This window comes from Pristiophorus japonicus, chromosome 1 (assembly GCF_044704955.1).
Source record: "Pristiophorus japonicus isolate sPriJap1 chromosome 1, sPriJap1.hap1, whole genome shotgun sequence".
Classification (NCBI taxonomy): domain Eukaryota; kingdom Metazoa; phylum Chordata; class Chondrichthyes; family Pristiophoridae; genus Pristiophorus; species Pristiophorus japonicus.
Genome location: NC_091977.1, coordinates 481,210,074 through 481,234,116, shown reverse-complemented (window position 1 = coordinate 481,234,116; position 24,043 = coordinate 481,210,074). Strand labels below are relative to the sequence as shown.

The 24,043-nt window shown below is 46.7% G+C and overlaps 1 protein-coding gene across 1 annotated transcript in view; it reads right to left on the bottom strand.

The window, feature by feature from the left end:
* pth1r (parathyroid hormone 1 receptor) overlaps nt 1-24,043 on the bottom strand; it is a 113,959-nt gene that overhangs the window by 23,563 nt on the left and 66,353 nt on the right. Inside the window, exons 5-8 of the mRNA XM_070876518.1 lie at nt 22,262-22,356; nt 15,360-15,549; nt 12,619-12,772; nt 3,367-3,427 (exon numbers count right to left, since the gene is read on the bottom strand). Of these exons, the coding sequence (XP_070732619.1) occupies nt 3,367-3,427; nt 12,619-12,772; nt 15,360-15,549; nt 22,262-22,356 (500 nt within the window). The remainder of the gene's footprint in view (nt 1-3,366; nt 3,428-12,618; nt 12,773-15,359; nt 15,550-22,261; nt 22,357-24,043) is intronic.

Sequence of the window (24,043 nt, the reverse complement as noted above, 5' to 3'; positions counted from 1 at the left end):
AAGGCATTCAATAAGGTACCACACAAGAGGTTATTAAACAAAATTAGGGCTCGTGGGTTTGGGAGTAATATACCAGCATGGATTGAGGATTGGTTAACGGACAGAAGACAGAGTAGGAATAAACGGGTCATTTTCGGGTTGGCAGACTAACTAGTGGGGTACCACAAGGATCAGTGCTTGGGCTTCAGCTATTCACAATCTATATCAATGATTTGGCTGAAAGGACCAAATGTAATATATCCAAGTTCCCTGATGATACAAAGCTATGTGGGAATGTAAATTGTGAAGAGGATGTAAAGAGGTTTCAAGAGGATATAAACAGGCTTAGTAATTGGGCAAGAACATGGCAAATGGAATATAATGTGGTGAAATGTGAAGTTATCCACTTTGGTAGAAAAAGTAGAAAAGCTGAATATTTTTTAAATAGTGAGAGATTGGGAAATGTTAGTGTTCAGAGGGACCTGGGTGTCCTTGTACATGAATCACTAAAAGTTAACATGCAGGTACAGCAAACAATTAAGAGAGCAAATTGTATGTTGGCCTTTATTACAAGAGGATTTGAGTATGAGCAAAGATATCTTACTGCAATTATATAGGGCCCTGGTGAGACCACGCCTGGAGGACTGTGTACAGTTTTGGTCTCCTTACCTAAAGAAGGTTATACATGCCATAGAGGCAGTGCAACAAATGTTCACCAGACTGAATAATGAGATGGGGGGATTGTCTTATGAGGAGAGATTGAGTAGACTACGCCCCTAGAGTTTAGAATTAGGGGCCCAAATTTCCCCAACCCCTTTTTACGACGCACTAACATGAGATGTGCTGACTTTGTGCACTCAAAATGGCGCCAAAAAACTTACTGCGTATTCTGGCAACTCTTCTGTGTGTCCCAGGTCCTGGCACAGCATTTCTGTTTGAGTGGGGAGGGGGGTGGTGAGCTACAGCCCTGCACCGAAAACAGTGCCGGCAGTTGTATGCGTGCATAGTGGAGTCTGCGGGCATGCGCAGTAGCTCCTCACCCTCCCAGCGCATCCCGATGCTCGCCGCCCCTATCCCTGGCCGAAGGGATGACCTGATGTTCGCCGCCCCTATCCCGGGCCGAGTGGCCTGCCGCACAGGCTGGCTGCTGCCTTCCTGCACTCGCACCCCCATTGCCTGCATCCTCTGCTGCCAAGCTACAACTTGCTCTGCACTGTGAGGTAAAGTAGAAAGGTTTGCAATGAAAAATATTCCCTCTATAAACTTTTTTTAGCTCAAAGGTGTATGATGGGCTCAGTAGGTCAGTGGACAGTACTTTTGGTACCTGTACTGCGTCGTACAGATTAAAAAGCTCCCAGCTTAAATCATCAATCTGTGCTGTGTTCATTGATCTCGGTTACTAAGGGCACCACACAAGTCTTCTGCATCCTTGGGCGAGAATAGGAGAAAAATCAGAGCTCCTACTCCTGATTATTACGGACTGATCCTTGTTGGAAAAATACAGGTGTCGATTGAGGACTGGATTGGGTTCTGCTGTGGAGCCTCATGTCTTTGAACAGTGTGCTGACACTGTCTGGTCTCCTGCATGAGTAATGATCTCTCCTGCTGCTTGTTGCGAGCCTCCCGCCCCCAGCCCTGGCCGAAGGGTTTGTCGGTGCGTGCTGAAGTCGGCGAGGTAGGACTTTTTATTTTTTAGTAATTAATTTATTTGTCATTTATTATTGATGATGGTTTTTATGCTTCTTTAATGTTGTTGTGAAGGTGTTTAGTGCTTTGCAAAATCTCTCACTTCCCTTCCCCGCAAATTCCCCCCCCCCCCAATCTCTGGCTACCTGCGCTGATTTCTTAAATCACCGCAAAGTTTTTCTGAGCGGACACAAGTGGCCACATATGCTGGCCTAAGTTAATTTGGAGTAACTTTTAGCTGGCTAAACTTGCTTAAATGGTCAAAATAGGCATAAGTGGCTGGTAATGCCCCCTTTTGAAAAAAAAGCTAAACTTAAACAAAAACCTAACTAACTCACTTACACAGGAGTAAATTAAATGGGGCGAATTGTGATTTTTAAGTGACTCTAAAAAAATCTAGTTGCTACAAAAAACACGGAGCAACTCCTGGGGAAACTTGGGCCCAATGAGAGGTGATCTCATTGAAACATACAAAATTCTTACAGGGCTTGATAGGATAGATGCAGGGAGAATGCTTCCCCTGGCTGGGGAGTATAGAATCAGGGGTCACAGTCTCAAAATAAGCGATCGGCCATTTAGGACTGAGATGAGGAGAAATTTCTTCACTCAGGGGGTGGTGAATCTTAGATATTCTCTACCTCAAAGGGCTGTGGAGGCTCAGACATTGAATATATTCAAGACTGAGATCTATAGATTTTTGGATATTAAGGGATATGGGAGAGTGCAAGAAAGTGGAGTTGAGTTCAATGAACAGCCATGATCTTATTGAATAGCAGAGCAGGTTCGAGGGGCCGAATGGTCTATTCCTGCTCCTGTTTCTTATGTTCTTAAAGCACAGGTTCAAATAGTAATCAAAAAGTCTAATGGAATGTTGGCCTTTATCACCCGAGGGCTGGAATACAAAGGGGAGGAAGTTATGCGTCAGTCGTACAGTCTTGGACAAACTCCATTTGGAGTACTGTACTGCATTCTATTCTGTGTACTGAATCTCAGGAAGGATATATTGGCCTTCGAGCGGGTGCAGCGTAGAATTACAAGAATGATGGGGCATAAAGAGTTAAATTACAAGGATAGGTTGCATAAACTTGTATTCCTTCGAGTTTGGGAAGTTTAGATCTGTTCTAATCAAGGTAATTAGAATGATAAAGTGATTCAACAGGGTAGAAACAAAGAAATAATTTTGTCTGGTGGGGAAATCGAGAATAACTGAACACAATCTTAAAATTAGTCAGGGTATTTAGGAATGAAATCAGGAAGCACTTTTTCCACACAAAGGATGGTGGAAATCTGAAATACTCTTCCCCAAAAGGCTGGGTCAACTGAGATTTAAAAAAACTTAAAACGATAGATTTTTGTTAGGTAAGGGTATCAAAGGCAGATTAATGGAGTTGAGGTACAGATCAGACATGTTCGAATTGAGTGAGCGAACAGGCTCGAGGGGCGGAATGGCCTACTCCTGTTCCTATATTCAATGGGGGTTAAAATGCAGCAGTCCCCCTAAAGTAGGGGATGAAGAAATATTGTGGGAGGGAATCCTTGATGGAATATTTATAACCGGACTCAGAGGAGAGCGGGATTGAAGGCCAAATTACCTTTTTTTACTATAGAATTTCATATCTGCTGTTTGGCACAGCCTTATTAAGGGGTTCACAGATTTCCCAGGGAGGGTCTCTAACCAAAAGATTAACCTGTCATACATACTGTGTATCTGCCAGAGTTGCCCTCACGCTTGCCCACGCTGCCACGAACACAGCAGGAACCCCTACAGATGTAAAAGAGTCCAAAGAAAACATTCAATTACAATAGAAATTCAAAATTCTCCAGTAAGACTTTACCTTTCATTTGTGTTCTTTTGGTGTCAGCCGTGACTCAGTCGTAGCATTCTCGACTCTGAATCACAAGCTTGTTCATTCAAGTCCCACTCCAGAGACTTGAGCACATAATATAGGCTGGCACTTCAGTGCAGTACTGCAGGAGTGCTGCACTGTCAGAGGTGCCATCTTTCGGATGAGACATTGTATAGCGCCTTTCACGTCTTCAGGACATCCCAAAGCCTTTCACAGCCAATTAAGTACTTTTGAAATATAGTCACTATTGGTTGTGCACAGCAAGGCCCTACAAACAGCAATGAACAAATCATCTGTTTAAAGGCTGAGTGATAAAAATTGGCCTGAAAACACAGAACTCTCCTGCACTTCTTCAAATAATGCCATGGAATCTTTTACATCCATCTGAGAGGGAAAATTCTGAGGCAGATTAACAGGTTAGATGTTGAAGGGTTGTTTCCCCTGGCTGGAGAGTCTAGAACTAGGGGGCATAGTTTCAGCATAAGGAGTTGGCCATTTAGACTGAGACGAGGAGGAATTTCTTCACTTAGAGAGTTATGAATCTTTGGAATTCTTGACTCCAAGGACTACGGATGCTGAGCCATTGAGTATATTCAAGGCTTAGATAGATAGATTTTTGGACTCTAGAAGAATTAAGAGATATGGGGATCGGGCAGGAAAGTGGAGTTGAGGTCTAAGATCAGCCATGACCTTACTGAATAGCGGAGCAGGCTCGAAGGGCCTACTCCTGCTCCTAAGTCTTATGTTCTTATGACAGGGCTATGGTTTAACGTCTCATCTGAAAGACAGCACCTTTGCCAGTGCAACACTTCCTCAGTACTGCACTGGAGTTTTAGCCTGGATTATGTACTCAAGTTTCTGGAGTTGAGCTTTTGGCTCCGACGTGAGAATGCTACCACTGAGCCTAGGCTGACTCCAGCATTCCTGTGTGTAGAAGTTGTCAGGGCAAGATCACATTCAGCTGTGATGCACCTGAATATCCCACCAGCAAGATGCCAAACTTCGACTGTTTCTGTGGTAATCCCATTGCCTCTGTGGCCTCTGTTCCTGATCCCTGCTGCAGTATCAAGGTTCGGAGTACAGTTAGCTAATTTACATATTTCTGCCAGAATGGACGCACCTTCGAGGCCTGCTGGGAAGGGAGGAGGATCATGTGACACTGACAAGCGGCTTGGTGGGGTAGGGGGGGGCGGGGAGGAGAGACAGGTGGGTGATAAGCCAGCACGACTAGCTGAAAAGTATGTTGAAACATATCAAATAAGTCCCCTTTATGAGGGCTTGATTTGCTTGATGCTGCCTGCAATCTTTCGGGGTGTTCCAGCCCAAGACCCAGAGTTCCCACTCGACAAGGATGTGATGGCCTTGAGAGAGTGCAGAGCAGAGTTACCAGAGTGATACCAGGGCTGAGGGACTTCAGTTATGTGGAGAGACTGGAGAGCTGGTCTTGTTCACCTTGGAGCAGAGAAGGTTAAGGAGACATTTTATAAAGGTATGCAAAATTATGAGGGGTAACCAGAAGACACAGATATAAGATCATTGGAAAAAGTAGCAGAGTGGAGATGGAGAGAATTTGGAGTGATCTGGAATGCACTGCCTGAAAGAATGGAAGAAACAATTTCAATAGTACCTTTCAAAAGGGAATTGAATATATATTTAAAAAGGTAATATTTGCTGAGCTATGGGGAAAAAACAGTGGAGTGAGACTAATTCATTCGCTCTTTCAAAGAGCCCGCACAAGCATGATGGTCAGAATGGCCTCCTACTATGATGTATGATTTTATGGTAAACCATGCAATTGCTGCACTGTATGCAAACTACTCAAATATATTTTTTAACACTGTGCTTACGAGAAAGCTGCGCTTCCAAGCACCCCGCCTCAACCCCCTCATACATCTATGACCAGGAATGCCCCCGGGAGGCTGCAACTAACGATGGCCGCAGACTCAGCTACTGAATGCCTGGGGTGACTTAGGTGGGATTGGCAGCTGTGAAATTAGGTCTGTCAACCATTGCCAAACCTAGTACCACTCGAGGAAATAATTGACCGTGATTCTGACAGCGATGCTGACGTACTATCGTGAGGTGGGAATATGAAGATTCCCAGTCCTGAAATGCACTCTGTTTTTGGGGGGGGGGTCCACACAATACAAACAACACCCCACAGCAATCTGAAAATTCTGCCTGTTGCAGATTTACAATCCTGCTCTCCTTCTAATGTTGAATCTAACAATATGTTCCACACAGATAGAACGGTTCTCGCTGTCATCCAACTCGAAGGGCGACAGTGATGGGTGACAGGAAGGACAACACAGGCCGGGTTATTGTCCCAGACAATATTCCTCGGAGGAAGGGTTCATCTGGAATCCTGCTCTCCCCCGCAGCTTGTCGTAAACAAGTTGACCGTTTCATTGGGGGCCCCCCCACAATTGTTTCCAGATGACACATAGGGGTTGACTTTCTAAGGGACATGGAAGATCTGCGGAATTCTGGAGAAATGGCCTAATAAAATGACGATAGAATCGGCAGAACCGATGTGGAAATGTAACTTTTAAAATTAATTCACGCGATGTGGCTGCCGCCGGCATGGTCAGCATTTATTGCCCATCCCTAATTGACCTCGAGAAGGTGGAGGTGAGCCGCCTTCTTGAATACAACTGAATGGCTTGCCAGGCCATTTCAGAGGGCAGCTAAGAGTCAATCACATTGCTGTAGTGGGTCTGGAGTCACATGTAGGCCAGACCGGGTAAGGACGGCAGATTTCCTTCCCTAAAGGACATTAGCGAACCATATGGGTTCTTACAACAATCTGTAGTTTAGTCATCACCACTATTCCAGATTTATTTCATTGAATTTAAATTCCCCAGTTGCCATGGTGGGATTTGAACTCATATCTCTGGATCATTAGTCCAGGCCTCTAGATTACTAGTCTAGTTACATAACTACGATGCTACTGTATCCTGTAAAACCTATAGTCTTCCAATAAATGGTATGAAGGAGAGGTTTGTTTGCTATTGGACTTCAACATGCTTCTTATACGACCGTAATTCACCTTTGACCATTACTGCAAGCACTCGCCCCGCTTGTCTGTATCACTATCCGCGTAGGACTCATGGCCCCATTTTGCAGCATGTCCCTTGATGACAGTCACCAATTTTGATCCCAGTCAATGGATTGCTTTATTTCCCGCTGGCCTCAATCCCCCCAAATTAGTCATCGCTATCATAAATTATGAAAGGATTCTACAGTAGACAACTGACATGATGGGAACAATTTTAACCCTATCCACTTATGACGACCTTTTTTCCATTGTTGCCAGGTTTAACCTGCAGGCAAATGAGGTGCCAACCTAAAGCAGGTGGGCGGGGCGGGTGGCTCATTAATTTAACAAAAATCAGAATCCTATTATGATATAAGGACCCCAATTGCACTTTAACTTGGGCATGAGTGAGGTAGTCGCTGTAGTTTTCCAGCAAGGCTGAAGGTGGTCTTCGGACAGAAGAGGCCCCTCCAAGGCATGTGAAAAACTCTCCTTAATGGGGCCAGCAGGAGGAATGCTCCTCACTTTTTCAGGTCCCACAAGGAATCTTGCAACCAGCCTTGCCCTGGAACCCGTGAGATCCTCCCAAAGCTCCTGACCCCATGTATCACCTATTTTCCGGCGAGCTTTCTCCTGCCTACCAGTCGGCATCCGCTGTCCGACCACAATGGTCTAGCTGCTGAATGGCAACACCAGATGAGAGCCGGGAGTTAAAATAGCCCAGGCTTCAAACTTAGGCCTGAGAGCGTGTTTTGCACTAGTTTCTCACCATACCCCCAATCCCACTGTTGTGTTCCTAACACAGATGAGACTGCACACAGGGAGGTTAAAGTAACAGTGACCTCAGTCTTTATTAAGACACTCCAGAGTGAGTAAACAGGCCTTAGGGGCCGGCTTATATACAGTGCTCCCAAGGGATGCTGGGACCCCTTGGGACTACAGAGGATGCGCTCCCTGGTGGCGGAACATGGAAGTGCATGCTTTACAGATACACAACATCACTCCCCCGCCAAAGTCAAAGTGAAAACTATTTACAAGGTGAGGCGGTCGGGAGCCTTTCTTTCCCTGGTGGAGCGCCTCGGTACAAATGTCTGTTCTGGTGTGTTGGCTGTGCCCTCGCTGGGCTGGCGTGTTGTTGGCCCGGCAGGGCTGCTGGGTGAGCCTGTCTTTGCTGGGCAGTTGGGTGTGATGGGTTTGATTTCCTGGTCCGGCGTGGTGTCGTTGATCCTTTGGGTGTGTGTTGTGGGCTCGAAAAAGGTGGTGTCTGCTGTGGGTTGTTCAGGGCAGTCTGTGAACCGCAGCCTCGTTTGGTCCAAGTGCTTTCTGCAAATTTGTCCATTGTCTAGCTTGACTACAAACACCCTACTCCCTTCTTTAGCTATCACCGTGCCCACGATCCACTTGGGACTATGTCCATAGTTTAGCACATACACAGGGTCATTCAGATCAATTTCCCGTGACACAGTGGCGCAACCATCGTTTACATTTTGTTGCTGCCGCCTGCTCTCTACCTGATCATGCAGGTTGGGTGAATGAGCGAGAGTCTGGTTTTAAGTGTTCTTTTCATGAGTAGCTCAGCCGGGGGCACCCCTGTGAGCGAGTGGGGTCTCGTGCGTTAGCTGAGCAGTACTCGGGACAGGCGGGTTTGGAGTGAGCCTTCTGTGACTCGTTTAAGGCTCTGTTTGATTGTTTGTACTGCCCGCTCTGCCTGCCCATTGGAGGCTGGTTTAAATGGGGCTGAGGTGACATGTTTGATCCTATTGCGGGTCATGAATTTTTTAATTCGGCACTGGTGAAACATGGCCCGTTGTCACTGACCAGTATGTCAGGCAGGCCGTGGGTGGCAAACATGGCCCTCAGGCTTTCAATGGTGGCGGTGGCAGTGCTTCCCGACATTATTTCACATTCAATCCATTTTGAAAAAGCATCCACCACCACCAGGAACATTTTACCGAGAAACAGGCCCCCATAGTCGACATGGATCCTCGACCATGGTCTGGAGGTCCAGGACCACAAACTTAGTGGTGTCTTTCTGGGCGCGTTGCTCAACTGAGCACACACGCTGCATTGCCGTACACAGTCGATACCGGACCACCACACGTGGGATCTGGCTATCGCTTTCATCATTACTATACACGGGTGTGTGCTGTGGAGATCCGAGATGAACGTCTCCCTGCCCTTTTTGGGTAGCACTACGCGGTTACCCCACAACAGGCAGTCTGCCTGAATGGACAGCTCGTCCTCTCGCCCCTGGAACAGCTTGATTAGCTCTTGCATTTCTCGGGGATGCTGGCCCAGCTCCCATGTAGTATACAGTTTTTTACTAGGGACAGCAGATGATCTTGGCTGGTCCAAGTCCTAATCTGGCGGGCCGTGACAGGTGATTTATCCTTTTCAAACGCTTCCATGACCATCAACAAGTCTGCGGGCTGCGCCACCATCAACAAGATTGCAGGCTGCACCATTTCCACCCCCGTGGTGGGCAATGGTAGCAGACTGAGAGCATCCACACAGTTCTCGGTGCCTGGCCTGTGGCGGATGGTGTAGTTATACGCTGATAGCACGAGTGCCTGCCCACCTTTGTATGCGGGCTGAGGCATTAGTATTTATCCCCTTGTTTTCAGTGAACAGGGATGTGAGGGGCTTTTGATCGGTTTCTAGCTCAAATTTGAGGCCAAACAGGTACTGATGCATTTTCTTTTCCCCCGAACACACACGCTAATGCTTCTTTCTCAATCATGCTGTAGGCCCTCTCAGCCTTAGACAAGCTCCTGGAAGCATAGGCGACAGGTTGCAACTTCCCCGCAACATTAGCTTGTTGTAACACACACCCAACTTTGTACAACGACGCATCACATGCTAGTACAATACAAGCAGCTTGTTGGAGCATAAAATGTTTCTGGCTTTCTCAAAAGCAATTACTTGTTTTTTTCCCCATACCCAGTTCTCACCTTTACACAATAACACATGTAGGGTCTCCAAGAGGGTGCTTAACCCCGATAGGAAGTTACCAAAATAGTTGAGGAGTCCAAGGAACGACCGCAGCTCCGTGACGTTCTGTGGCCTGGGCGCATTCCTGATAGCCTCTGCCTTGGCGTCTGTGGGCCAAATGCTGACCGCCGCGATCTTTCTCCCCAAAAACTCCACTTCTGTTGCCATGAAGACGCATTTCGACCTCTTCAGCCGCAGCCCTACACGATCCAGTCGCTGGAAGACCTCCTCCAGGCTTTGTAGGTGCTCGACGGTGTCCCGACCCGTGACCAATATGTCGTCCTGAAAAACCACCGTGCGTGGTACCGACTTGAGTATGCTCTCCATGTTTCTCTGGAAGATCGCTGCAGCCGACCGAATTCCAAATGGGCATCTGTTGTAGATGAACAGTCCCTTGTGCGTGTTGATGCAGGTGAGGCCCTTCGAAGACTCCTCCAGCTCCTGCGCCGTAGGCCGAAGTCAGGTCAAGCTTGGTGAACATCTTGCCTCCTGCCAGCGTCGCAAATAGGTCATCTGCCTTAGGTAGCGGGTATTGGTCCTGCAGCGAGAAACAATTAATAGCTACTTTATAATCGCCGCAAATCCTGACCATGCCATCAATTTTGAGTACTGAAAGAATCGGGCTGGCCCACTCGCTGAATTCCACTGGGGAGATAATGTCCTCACATTGCAGCCTGTCCAGCTCGATTTCCACTCTCTCCCTCATCATGTGAGGTACCGCTCGCGCCTTGTGGTGAATGGGTCGTGCCTCTGGGACCAAGTGGATCCGCACCTTTGTCCCGGAAAAGTTTCCAATGCCTGGCTCAAAAAGGGAAGGAAATCTATTAAGAACTTGGGTACATGAGGCCTCATCGACATGTGATAGCGCTCGGATGTCATCCCAGTTTCAGCGGATTTTGCCCAGCCAGCTCCTTCCAAGCAGTGTGGGGCCATCGCCTGGGACAACAGAGTGGCAGTTCGTGCACCGTGCCCTCGTAGGTGACCTTGACCATAGCGCTGCACAGGACAGTGATAAGCTCTTTGGTGTATGTTCTCAGTTTCATGTGGATGGGGCTCAGGGCTGGTCTGAGTGCCTTGTTGCACCACAGTCTCTCAAACATCTTTTTACTCATGATGTATTGGCTAGCGCCAGTGTCCAGTTCCATGGCTACGGGTAAGTCATTCAAATTTACGTTTAGCATTATAGGTGGACATTTCATCGAAAATGTGTGCACCCCATGTACTTCAGCATCTGCCTCCTTTCCCTGAGGCTCGAAATTGCTTTGATCCACCATGGACCGATCTTCCTCTGCCACATGGTGGTTAGCAGGTTTTGCAGAGCTTGCAGCTCGTCTGGAGGTGCCCCATTGTTCCACAGCTCTTGCAAACATACCCTTTGAAGCGGCATGAATAGGCTGAATGGAAGCCTCCACAACGCCAACAAAGGTGTGAATTGCCTTGTATTCATCCTATGTTGCGGACTCTGAGTCATCTGGGTCACCTGAGGCCTGCTGGCAGTTGCAGACTCGTGGTTTCTGCCCTGTATATTTCTGCTCGCAAACACAGTTCCAGTTAAGTTATGAACATTGCTAGCACTTGTGTGCTGAGAGATTTGCTTGGTATTATCACTGGTGGACATAAACGCCTGTGCTGTCGCAATGGCCTTACTGAGGGTCGGTGTCTTTACAAAAAAAAAATTCATAGGATGATCTCGTGGTCAATGCCCAGTACAATAAAGTCTCTGAGCATCTGCTCCAGTTAGCCATCAAACTCACATTGTCCTGCAAGTCGCCTTAGCTTGGCGACGTAGCTCACCACTTCCTGACCTTCAGATCGCTGGTACGTATAGAACCGATACCTTGCCATCAGCATGCTCTCCCTCGGGTTTAGATGCTCTCGAACCAGTGTACACAGCTCCTCATACGACTTATCTGTGGGTTTCCCCGGAGCCAGAAGATTCTTCATGAGGCTGTAGGTCGGTGCCCCGCAGACCATGAGGAGGACCACTCTCCTTTTTGCAGCGCTTCCTTCTCCGTCCAGCTCGTTGGCTACAAAGTACTGGTCTAGCCATTTGACATAGGCTTCCCAGTCCTCACCCTCCGAGAACTTCGCTAGGATGCCCACAGTTTTCTGCATCTATGCGTTGGATTCGTATACTCGTCGCCAGTTGTTGTGTTCCTAACACATATGAGACTGCACACAGGGAGGTTAAAGTAACAGTGACCTCAGTCTTTATTAAGACACTCCAGAGTGGGTAAACAGGCCTTAGGGGCCGGCTTATGTACAGTGCTCCCAAGGGATGCTGGAACCCCTTGGGACTTCAGGGGATGCGCTCCCTGGTGGCGGAACATGGAAGTGCATGCTTTACAGATACACAACACCAAGCACCCACCCAAAATCTGCTGAGGGTTAAAATGACCCTGATGATTTGGCGCATAACTTGCTCCACTCCCAGTGCAGCCATTCACTCGTAGTAACCGTAGGATGGGAATGGACCTGTGTTGTTACACTTTATCGTTGTCCAGTAATTACATCTAGAGAGACCCCAAACCAGTGGAGGAATGCTTTTTTTATACACATCTGCTTAATATTTCACCATTCACTTTTTTGACACAAATCCAAAGTCTTTTACATGAGAAAAAAAGATATTCGAAGATTTGTTTTCAGTTCGGCAGGAATCCGATGCGTTGAAATCTATCTCCATATTTGGGCCTCCAAACCATGCTTATGGAGAAAGCCACACAGGGAGAGTTTCTGTTTGCCTGCTATGGAGTGCACACTCTCTCTCCACAGGGATTCACCTCACTTACCCAAGTCCAGAGAGCTTCGGACATGGTTAGCTAGAGCAAGTGTGCACTGGGATATTGCCTGACTATGACCAGCTGAAATCAGTTAGCTATCTAACACAGAGAGGGGGAGAAAGAGTTAGAGAGTAAGGAACAGACAGAATTCAACATATAAATCGAAAGAGAGAGAGAAACCAGACATGCCGTTTGAGACAGATGAGAAAGAAATTGATAGAAAGAGAGCAAAAGGTGCAGAGAGAGATGGGGGAGAGCAGAGAGAGGAAAAAACAGTTGTTCAAAGTCTTTACCTTACCCCAGCCTATTAAGGTGAAGCCCCAGAGATACTTTTTGTCAGAGAAAAAGGTCATGAAGATGAGGCTATGGAGATAGAGGCCTTCCACCAGAATCCAGTAGTAATTAGTAGCCAGGAAGTAAAGGAAAATGGTGACAGCCACCTTGCAGCCAATCTGGAAGACAGTGAGGAGAAACATATCAACATCGCCATAGGCCAGAGTTACTGACTGCTCTAAAACCTTGACAGGAAGTTACAATGATTAACAATGTCAAAGGTTGGTGCCAAATATGGCATCAACAATGTGAGGTCCTGCACATTTCTCCTCAGTTCACACACCCTTTCCCCACATCCACATTTCAAGACACATGTGAGGACCACTATTTAAATGTTCTTGTTCTCAATCCCAAACTTTATCTCTAAATTTCACCCACTTCCTGTCAAAGTTTCATGAAGAAGTCAATATATAAATAGCAACAATTACCGAATATCAAACATGAGTTGATGCTGCGACATTTTAACTCTTCCTCAGATGCTAAGATGATGGGATAGGTCAAATTGTGGTACGGTTCAGGAGTGGAGTTAATTTGCGGCGACCTGGTTGTAAGTAGCCTGGCAGCTGCTTCGATTATAAAAGTCCAAGGCTGGTGACATCTGTTAAAGCCTGCTGAGATGAGAGTCTCATCTATCTGTTACCTGCACAGGTTCTGTATGGAATGCGTTTGGACCATCTGAGCCTTGTGCATGTGCCCAGAGTCCAAAACTCCCATTAACTCCTGCTGGCAAATCTTGCTCAAGACTTATTTTAAAATATTTATTCTTAGGATGTGGACGTTGCTGGCAAGGTTGGCATTTATTGGCCACTCCTAGTTACCCTGAGAAGGTGGTGGTGGGACTTCTTCTTGATCATCTGCAGTCAGTGTGGTGAAAGTATTCAATACAGCTGAGTGGCTTGCGAGGCTACTTTACAGGACAGTTAAGAATCAACTACACTGTGATGTGGGACTGGAGTCACATATAGGTCAGACCGGGTTAGGACGGCAGGTTTTCTTCCCTAAAGGACATCAGTGAACCAGCTGGATTTTTACAACAGTCCAACAGCTTTCTGGTCACTTTTACCAGCTGTTTGTTTCCAGATTTTTTCAAAACTGAATTTAAATTCTCAAACTGCCATGGTGGGATTTGTACTCGCGTTATCTGGATTATTAGCTCAGGCCTGTGAATTACTAGCCCAGTTACATAACAATTACACAATTGTACCGATGCAGGAAATGGAAAAACAGTGCTTGATAGTGACACTAGAGGGTAAGTATTCAAAACTGCATTCTTCAGGATTGGAGCTCGACTCAACATGACTGCACACCTCAAAATGACCCCTGCAGTTCATGAGTTATCCGACATAAATGTTATATGAACATCACCTCCACGTTCCCCTCCATCCTGACTGGGACATATATCGCCGTTCCTTCATCGTTGCTGGGTCAGAATTCTGGAACTCCCTTCCTAACTGCACTGTGGGAGTACCTTCACCACACGGAATGCAGCGGCTTAAGAAGGCGGCTCACCACCACCTTCTCAAGGGCAGCTAAGGACGGCCAGCAAATGCTGGCTTTACCAGCGACACCCACATCCCAAGAATAAATTTTTTAAAAAGCTCCCAGTTTAATCCCCGGTCAGTGTTGAGCTAGTTCAACATGAGGCAGCAATGGTAGAGATACTCCCATTGGCCTCAGTTCTACTGGATTAGGCCAGGGATCCTGTGTCCGATCTCTATCCAGCGACAAATGCACATGAATAAATTTTGGTGAGAACAGGATGTGATCCCCCAATAGAAACATTAATGTTTGCATCACAGAAAGAGGCCATTCGGCCCATTGTGCACATGCTAGCTAGAGCAATCCACAACGAATCCAACTGCCCTGTTGTCTCCCCATAGCCTCGTATCCTCTCTACATCAAATGTTTATCTAATTTTCCCTTGAACCAGCCTCAAACTCTCCCTCTGACAAAGCATTTTATTTTCCAACAGTCCTCTTCGTAAATACATTTCTCTGAACTCCGTACTCTCAGTAACAATTTTAAATTGATAATCTCCCCTTGCCAATAACTCTCCAACCAAAGGATGGTCTTTCCCCATTCATCCTTGTCAAACCTTTTATAATAAAAAAAACTCTTTTCAATCTTCTTTTAACCTTCTCTGCACTGGCGAAAATAGTCCCAATATCTGTAGTCTTTCAGAGCTATAGTTTTCCATCCCTGGCATCATCCTGTTGAATCTATGCTGTGAAGTTATTTTCTATAACAGGGTGCCCAAAACTGCACAAAGTAATCTAACCACTGCCTTTTGCGAATAGCCTGCAGGTACTCACTGTGCCCAGGAACTGCAGCAGACAGGCTTGGCTGATTTTAATCGTCGGGCCCTAAATATGCCACTTGACAGCTACCTGATCAAAATGGCCGGGATGGGGAATGAGGTGTTTTTGTTTTCATCTTCATGACAGGTACAGCAAACCTAAAGAGATAATTGCTGTACTCACTGTCTAAGCTTGCATGTAAATGATGAACCTACGGATAAAATACTGAAGGGCAGTACTGGAGGGGTAGTGATGGCTGTGGAACTATTGCCCCTCCAATTCCCCCCTCCTCAAGGAACGAGCGTGAGAATTTACAAGAAAAAACATGGAATTGCGAGGGGCAAAAGGATTAGTAGCATTCAAATGCTTAGAAATGAAGTATTTTCTTACCAAAAAACATGTCACTTACATACTGAGACTTATCTTGAGATGGAGGAGCATCAGTTATAGATTTCAGATCCTCCAAGTCAACTCCTTCCAGATCCAAGAATGCTGTCTCCGAGTACAGCACTGCATCCTTCACAAAGATACTGATGGCTCGGAGCATGAACGACACAAAGAGATGGATGTGGATGTAGTTCCTGGTACAGTGTAAGCGTCTGTGAGGGAATGGTAACACGTGAATGTCATGTATCTTACATTATTATATATAACTGTATCCTAACATGCTATACATGACTGTAATAAGATATGACCTGTAACCACCAGCATACCTGACCACCAGGAGTGCACTTGCAAGAGTCAGGTATATAAGGACAGGTCTCAGGCAAATGCAGCATTCCAGAGCTGTGAAATAAAGGTGCAGGTCCAGAGTGACCTTGACTTCACTACATGCCTCGTGTGAATCTGTACTGAGGGGACAGGACTTTACAGTGGCGACGGGTTACGGGATTACAGAATCCACAGAATGGCGAACAATGGATCAGATGAAAAGTACAATGCGGGAGACAATTGGGAGGACTTTATAGAAAGGCTCCAGCAAAGCTTTGTAACCAAAGACTGGTTAGGCGACGATAAGGCAGGCAAGAGAAGAGCCCATCTCTTGACCAGCTGTGGCTCGAAAACATATGCTTTAATGAAGGATCTGTTGGCACCCGAGAAACCAGCAAGCAAGTCGTTTGAAGAATTGAGCACACTGGTAAGAGACCACCTGAAGCCAGCGAGCAATCGATACATGGCCAGACACAGGTTCTACAACTACAGACGCTGTGTGGGCCAGAGCATACCCGACTTTGTGGTGGAACTTCGGAGACTGGCTAGTTTATGTGAGTTCTCCGATGAACTGAGGAGAGAAATGCCGAGAGACTTTTTCATTGAAGGAATAGGCCACGCAGGCATATTCCGAAAGCTCATAGAGACCAAGAACCTGACCTTAGAGGCAGCAGCACTGGTTGCACAGACATTCTTGGTAGGGGAAGAAGAAACGAGGTTGATTTACAATGCAGGTACGACAACTAACGAAATATCAGAAGAAGAAGTTCACAGCACTAAACAAGCTGCTACCCCCACACACAGACACAACTGGGAGAACAGGTTCTCGACAGCAGGCAGAAGCCATCAAGCTGCTACCTCCAACACAGACACAACTGGGAGAACAGGTTCTCGACAGCAGGCAGAAGCCATCAAGCTGCTACCTCCAACACAGACAAAACCGGGAGAACAGGCTCTTGACAGCAGGCAGAAGCCATCAAGAGCCACAGGAACGGCCGTTCACACCTCATCAACCCACAATGCGAGCAATCAACTACAAACTGAGAGAAGCTCAAGGGAGATCAGCCAAACACAGCTCATTCTTTGGGAACTCTTTGAACAATGGAACAGGTCTGTGCTTGAGGTGTTGGGGTGGGCACTCGTCAAGGGGATGTCGATTTCAGTAGGCTGTTTGCAGAAATTGTGAATATACAGGGCATTTGGCCCGCATGTGCAAAAAAACGGCCGCTCGGCTGGTATACGAATCGGATGGGTCGGAAAGCGGGCCAGAAGACGGTGGGGACAGTACATGGGACACCGATGTACAGCGGGTCAACACGATCAATGGCCGCTGCTCCTACGACAGGACGCCTCCTATAATGATGAGGGTCCTACTCAACGGGATATCTGACAACATGGAGCTGGATACAGGAGCGAGTCAATCTCTCATGGGTGCTCAACAATTTGAACAACTGTGGCCGCATAAAAGAGACAGACCAAAACTCACAAGGGTCGACACCAAACTAAGGACCTATACCAAAGAAATCGTACCAGTCCTCGGCAGTGCCATGCTCTCTGTCACACACAAAGGGACAGTGAACCAACTTCCCCTCTGGATTGTCCCCAGAGACCCCCCAGCACTGCTGGGGAGAAGCTGGCTGGCAAAACTAAACTGGAAATGGGATGATGTCCATGCCATGTCATTAGAGGAACGGACCTCCTGCTCAACAGTTATAAAGCGATTTGAACATCTCTTTCAGCCAGGTGTGGGCACTTTCAAAGGGGCCAAAGTCAAAATCTACATCACACAGGATGCTAGACTGGTCCATCACAAGGCCAGAGCAGTACCCGATGTGATGAGGGAAAAGATTGAACACAAACTAGACAGGCTTCTGCGGGAAGGCATTATATCACCTGTGGAATTTAGCGACTGGGCAAGTCCCATCATCCCAGTCATGAAGCCTGATGGATCCGTACGAATCTGTGGTGACTACAAATCTACCATAAACAGAGTCTCTCTACAGGACCAGTACCCGCTGCCCAGAGCGGAGGACTTATTTTCCACATTGGCTGGAGGTAAACTTTTCTCAAAATTAGACCTCACATCTGCGCATATGATGCAAGAATTGACCGAGGAATCCAAGCTACTCACCACACATCGAGGCCTTTTCATGTACAATCGATGTCCATTCGGCATCAGGTCGGCAACTGCCATATTCCAGCGCAACATGGAGAGTCTGCTCAAGTCCATCCCGGGGACGGTTGTATTTCAAGACGACATACTTATCACGGGCAGGGACACCGACTCCCATCTCCGTAATTTGGAGGAAGTACTAAAGCGGTTGGATCGGGTAGGCCTACGAATCAAGAAATCCAAGTGCCTGTTTCTCGCACCCGAGGTTGAATTTTTGGGCAGAAGGATTGCCGCTGATGGAATCCGCCCAACAGCGTCCAAAACAGAAGCAATTCGCCTGGCACCCAAGCCCCGGAATGTCTCAGAACTGCGCGCCTTTCTCGGGCTACTCAATTACTTTGGGAACTTTATGCAGAACTTAAGCACGCTGCTGGAGCCTCTCCACGTGCTACTCAGGAAGGGGTGCGATTGGTTTTCGGGGGACGCCCAGGAACACGCCTTCAATAAGGCACGCAACCTTCTGTGTTCCAACAGTGTTTTGACTTTCTTTGACCCAGGTAAAAAGCTAATTCTCACATGCGATGCGTCAGCGTATGGGGTCGGGTGCCTTTTGCAACATGTCAACAGTCCTGGCAAATTACAACCCATAGCTTATGCCTCCAGGTCACTTTCGCGGGCGGAGCGCGGGTACGGAATGATAGAGAAGGAGGCGCTCGCGTGCGTGTACGGTGTCAAAAAGATGCACCAATACTTTTTCGGGGCCAAGTTCGCGTTAGAAACCGACCACAAGCCCCTCACGTCCCTCCTATCCGAGAGCAAGGCAATAAACGCCAACGCCTCGGCGCGAATTCAACGGTGGGCACTCATGTTGGCGTCCTACGACTACACAATAAGGCACAGACCAGGCACAGACAACTGTGCCGACGCGCTCAGCAGGCTACCCCTGGCGACCACGGAAGGGTCTGACGAACAGGACTGTGAGATAGTCATGGCAATCAATGCCTTTAAGTCCACAGGTTCGCCCATGACGGCTCGTCAAATCAGAGCCTGGACGGCCAGCGGCCCCACGTTATTCTTAGTAAAAAGATGTGTCCTAACCGGTGACTGGGCAGAGGCTCGCGATGCCTGCCCCGAGGAATTAAAACCCTTTCACAGGCACATGCATGAGCTATCACTACAAGCAGACTGCCTGATGTGGGCAGCCGAGTAGTCATGCCTCTGCAAGGCAGAGAGGCATTTGTCCGGGAGCTCCACTGCGAGCACCCGTGGATCGTTCTCATGAAGGCCATAGCCTGATCCCACGTCTGGTGGCCTGGTATTGACGCGGACTTGGAGATCTGCATCCAAAGGTGTACCATTTGTGCCCAACTCAGCAATGCCCCCAGGGAGGCTCCACTGAGCCCCTGGCCCTGGCCTACCAAACCGTGGTCGCAGGTGCACGTAGATTATGCGGGCCCATTCATGGGCAAAATGTTCCTCGTAGTTGTAGATGCATTTTCAAAGTGGATCGAATGCACCATTTTAAACTCGAGCACAACCTCCACCACTGTGCAGAGCCTCGCAACCATATTTGCAACGCATGGAATCCCTGACACATTGGTCAGTGACAATGGTCCGTGCTTCACCAGCGCAGAATTCCAAGACTTTATAATTGACCACGGCATAAATCACGTCAAGACGGCACCGTTCAAGCCGCCCTCCAACGGCCAGGCAGCAAGAGCAGTGCAAATTATTAAACAAGGCATGCTTAAAATCCAAGGTCCCACGCTGCAGGGTCGCCTGTCGCAACTGCTGCTGGCATACAGATCTCGTCCGCACTCACTGACTGGGATCCCCCCGCGCAACTGTTGATGAAAAGGACTTTAAAAACAAGGCTCTCATTAATCCTCCCAGACATGCACAAAATCATTGAGGCAAAGCGCCGTAAGCTGACTGAGTACCATGACAGAAATTCGAGGGGGAGATGGAATGAGATAGGGGACAAAGTGTTTGTACTAAACTATGGCAGGGGTCCCAAATGGCTTGCAGGGACAGTAATGGGCAAGGAAGGAAACAGGCTACTGGTAGTACAAATGGACAATGGCAAAACCTGCTGGAGGCAAGTAGACCAAGTCAAAAGCACATTTACCAACAATACTGCGGAACCAGAGGCAGACTACAATGTGGAACTCGCACCACACCTGGTGGACAGACAGAGGGAACAACCTGAGGAAAGGGCAATCCCAACAGACAGCCCAGATGAGTCAACAACAATCACACCAATCGAAACAGACAGCCCAGGCGAGATACCAGCAACCACACCCAAAGCAAAACAGACACCAAGGCAAACAACTGAACCACAACTCAGATGCTCCACGCGAGAGCGTAGACCACCTGAGAGACTGAACCTATAAAGACAATAAGACCTTGGGGGAGGGTGATGTCATGTATGTTACATTATTATATATAACTGTATCCTAACATGCTATACATGACTGTAATAAGATATGACCTGTAACCACCAGCATACCTTACCACCAGGGGTGCACTTACAAGAGACAGGTATATAAGGACAGGTCTCAGGCAAGTGCGGCATTTCAGAGCTGTGAAAAATAAAGGTGCAGGTCCAGAGTGATCTTGACTTCACTACATGTCTCGTGTGAATCTGTACTGAGGGGACAGGACTTTACAGTGAACAAAATTTAGTGTGGGATCAACCCACTCTCAGGAGGCCAGATGCCTATGGCAACCCAACTCTAAAACTCCTTGCCACCCAAACCCCCCGCAGAAGCCAAGCAACACTGTCCAATCTCAATAAAAAAAAGTCCCTCGTGAACAACAACCTCCATGAATAGTGTCTCCTGTGGCCAGAGCTTCCGTTGATGTAGAACTTCTCACATCTTCAGGATGTCACAAATTTCTTCAGAGCTGTTGCATTCAATTTAATTCCTGGAATGGGAGCACGGCAAAGCAACTTGAGTACAAAATCAAGGCTGACACACCAGTGCAGTACTAAGAGAGGGCTGCACTGTCGGAGTGCTGTCTTTCGGATGAGACGTTAACCGATGCCCCGTCTGACGTCTCAAGGGGACATAAAAGATCCCATGGTACTTTTTTGAAGAAGACCATGGGAGTTCTTCCTAGTGTCCTAGCCAATATTAATCCCTGAACCAAAGCCTAAAAACAGTCAATCTGGTCATTATTCCATTGCTGTTCGTGGGATCTTGCTGTGCACAAATTGGCTGCCGCATTTCCTATAATACAGCAGTGATTACAGGTCAAAACACTAATTAATTGGCTGTCAAGCGCTTTGGGATGTCCTGAGGTCATAAAAGATGCTGTATATATATATATGCAAGTCTTTTTCTTTCTTGGATAGTCCTCTTGCCTCAAAATTAGAAGGTTGTGGGTTCAATGCCCTATTCTAGAACATGAGCATCTAATCTAGGCTGATACTTCATGCAGTACTGAGGGAGTGCTGCACTTTAGTTAGCAATGCTATCTCCCAGGTGAGGTGTTATACCTGCCCTGTCATGTGAATGTAAAAAATTCCATGGCATTGTTCAAAGAGGAGCAAGGAAGTGTGCTGGCCAACACTACAATACCATAAAATAAAACAAATCCAGATTCATCTCATTTGTTGTTTATGAGGCCTTGTCACAATATGGCCATCATGTTTGCCTGTGGAACTAAATGGCTGTAATTCAAAAGTAATTCAATGGCTGTAAAGTGATCCTCCAAGTCAACTTCCTCCCGATCCAAGCACACTGCTTGCTTTCCAAATAGGAATAGTGACTGAACCTCAATTACCCTTACTGGTAACATGCTCCAGCTGTTGCTCACCTTCTGGACGCTATTCTAAACTTGCCATTCAAACGCTCAACCTCACTGTCCTGCACCTTTCAAAATATAATTCCAAATCTACTACCTCCATCCCAATATGAAGATACGAACGGGCAGGAAAAGAACAGCTGGTCTATCAAGCCTGCCCATGATGGCTGGAGCATCATAACCAGACACTCCCTTAACCCCGACCCCCCCACACCGCCTCTGCAGCAATGTGATCTCCCAGGTGAGGCAAAAAAACAGAAAAAAGCCCAGGGCCATAAGGGGGAAAAATCTCTGGAAATTCCTCTCCGACCCCCTCAGGCGATCGAAAGGAGCCCAGAAGATCACATTGACCATGTGTACGTTATCACTTTCTATGTGATGCGTTGGAATCGGTCTACTTCTCTCTTGAAGACATGAAGTTATTAAAGCATTTTATCTCCCTCTACAAGGCCCCCTCTGAGGTGTCTCTTTAAGAGCTTGGTCTTATTCAAGTAGCTTCCGACTTTGAAAAACACATTCCCGAAGGAAACTGAAGACGGAGCACAAAATAACGATAAGCCCTGCCCCTCAACGGCACTCCCTCCTCCCCACAGCTACTTGGACCTTGAATGTGATGCAATTTTTTCTGTTGATTAAAGTGAACCGGAGCTGTTGTAAATTCAGTTGATGTTCTTTACCTGAAGTATCCCAGTATAATAACAGCCACGGTCAATGAACCCAATGAGATGGAGTACCCCACCGTGTATATGAGGTACAGACGATCAAAGATGTCCTGCAAGAAAGTATTGAGATGTCACAGGTTATAGTTAACAGTAGCCACAAGGCACAAGCATGCAGAGAGCTCCTATCAACACCACATCACAGCGCAGTAATTGAACTGACAACTCATGCTCTGAATGGAATGTGTGTGGGGCCGGCAGAATCATGAAAGTTATAATTCTATTCTACAGCCCTGGGATAGATACAAATTTTCAGTGAGCATCATAGACACAGCATGAGACATGAAGCAATGGTGTATTACAAAATGCTCAACAATGCAACACACAGAATGAATGTGCACCTTGCAACAATATATATTCCCTTTCAGTGCTAGTATATATCTGGTTATCTATTTCTTTCTCTGAATCTCAATTTCTCCTAGATTTACAATCCCAGATGTCACTGTATATAAAGGACTCCGAATGCAGAAAGTATTGAGATGTTACAGGTTGTGGTTAACAGTAGACAAAGACACAAGCATGCAGAGAGCTCCTATCAACACCACAACATGGCACAATAATTGGATGACTGACAGCTCATGCTATGAATGGAATGTGTGTGGGGTAGAGAGTATTGAAGTCTTCAAATTTATAATTCTATTCTGCAGCCCTTGGAAATATATGAATTTGCACTGATCATCATAGACACAGCATAAGACATGAAGCAATGGTGTATTATAAAATATTCGACAATACAATACACAGAATAAATGTGCACTTTGCAACAATATATATTTACTTCCAGTGTTATTATATGTCTGGTTCTCTATATCTTGTATCTCAGTTTCTTCTAGATTAAAGTGTGAGGTCATGCACTTTGGCAGAAAAAATCAAAGAGCAAGTTATTATTTAAATGGAGAAAGATTGCAAAGTGCTGCAGTACGGCGGGACCTGGGGGTACTTGTGCATGAAACACAGAAGGTTAGTATGCAGGTACAGTAAGTGATCCAGAAGGCCAATGGAATCTTGGCCTTTATTGCAAAGAGGATGAAATATAAAAGCAGGGAAGTCTTGCTACAGTTATACCAGGGTATTGATGAGACCACACCTGGAATACTGCGTGCAGTTTTGGTTTCCATATTTACGAAAGGATATACTTTCTTTGGAGGCAGTTCAAAGAAGGTTCACAAGGTTGATTCCAGAGATGAGGGGGTTGATTTATGAGGAAAGGTTGAGTAGGTTGGGCCTCTACTCATTGGAGTTCAGAAGAATGAGAGGTGCTCTTATCGAAACATATAATATTATGAGAGGACTTGACAAGGTGGATGCAGAGAGGATGTTTCCATTAATAGGGGAGACTAGAACTGTCATGTATGTATGCTTGGTGTTACTAGCCACCAGGTGGCGGCACTGTCGGAGGTCATTGGGGTGTACGCACGTGTGTGCAGCCCAGGTATAAAAGCCAAGCCATCATGGGCCCGAATAAAGCAGAGCCAGGTTCGTACCTGTGTTAAGTTTACAGTATTCAGTCTATCGAGTAATTACATACATAACAAGAACTAGAGGGCATAATCTTAGAATAAGGGGACACCCATTTAAAACTGAGATGAAGAGAAATTTCTTCTGTGGAACTCGCTGTCTCAGAGAGCTGTGGAAGCTGGGACATTGAATAAATTTAAGACAGAAATAGACGGTTTCTTAAACGACAAGGGAATAAGGTGTTATGGAGAGCTTGCAGGGAAGTGGACCTGAGTCCATGAT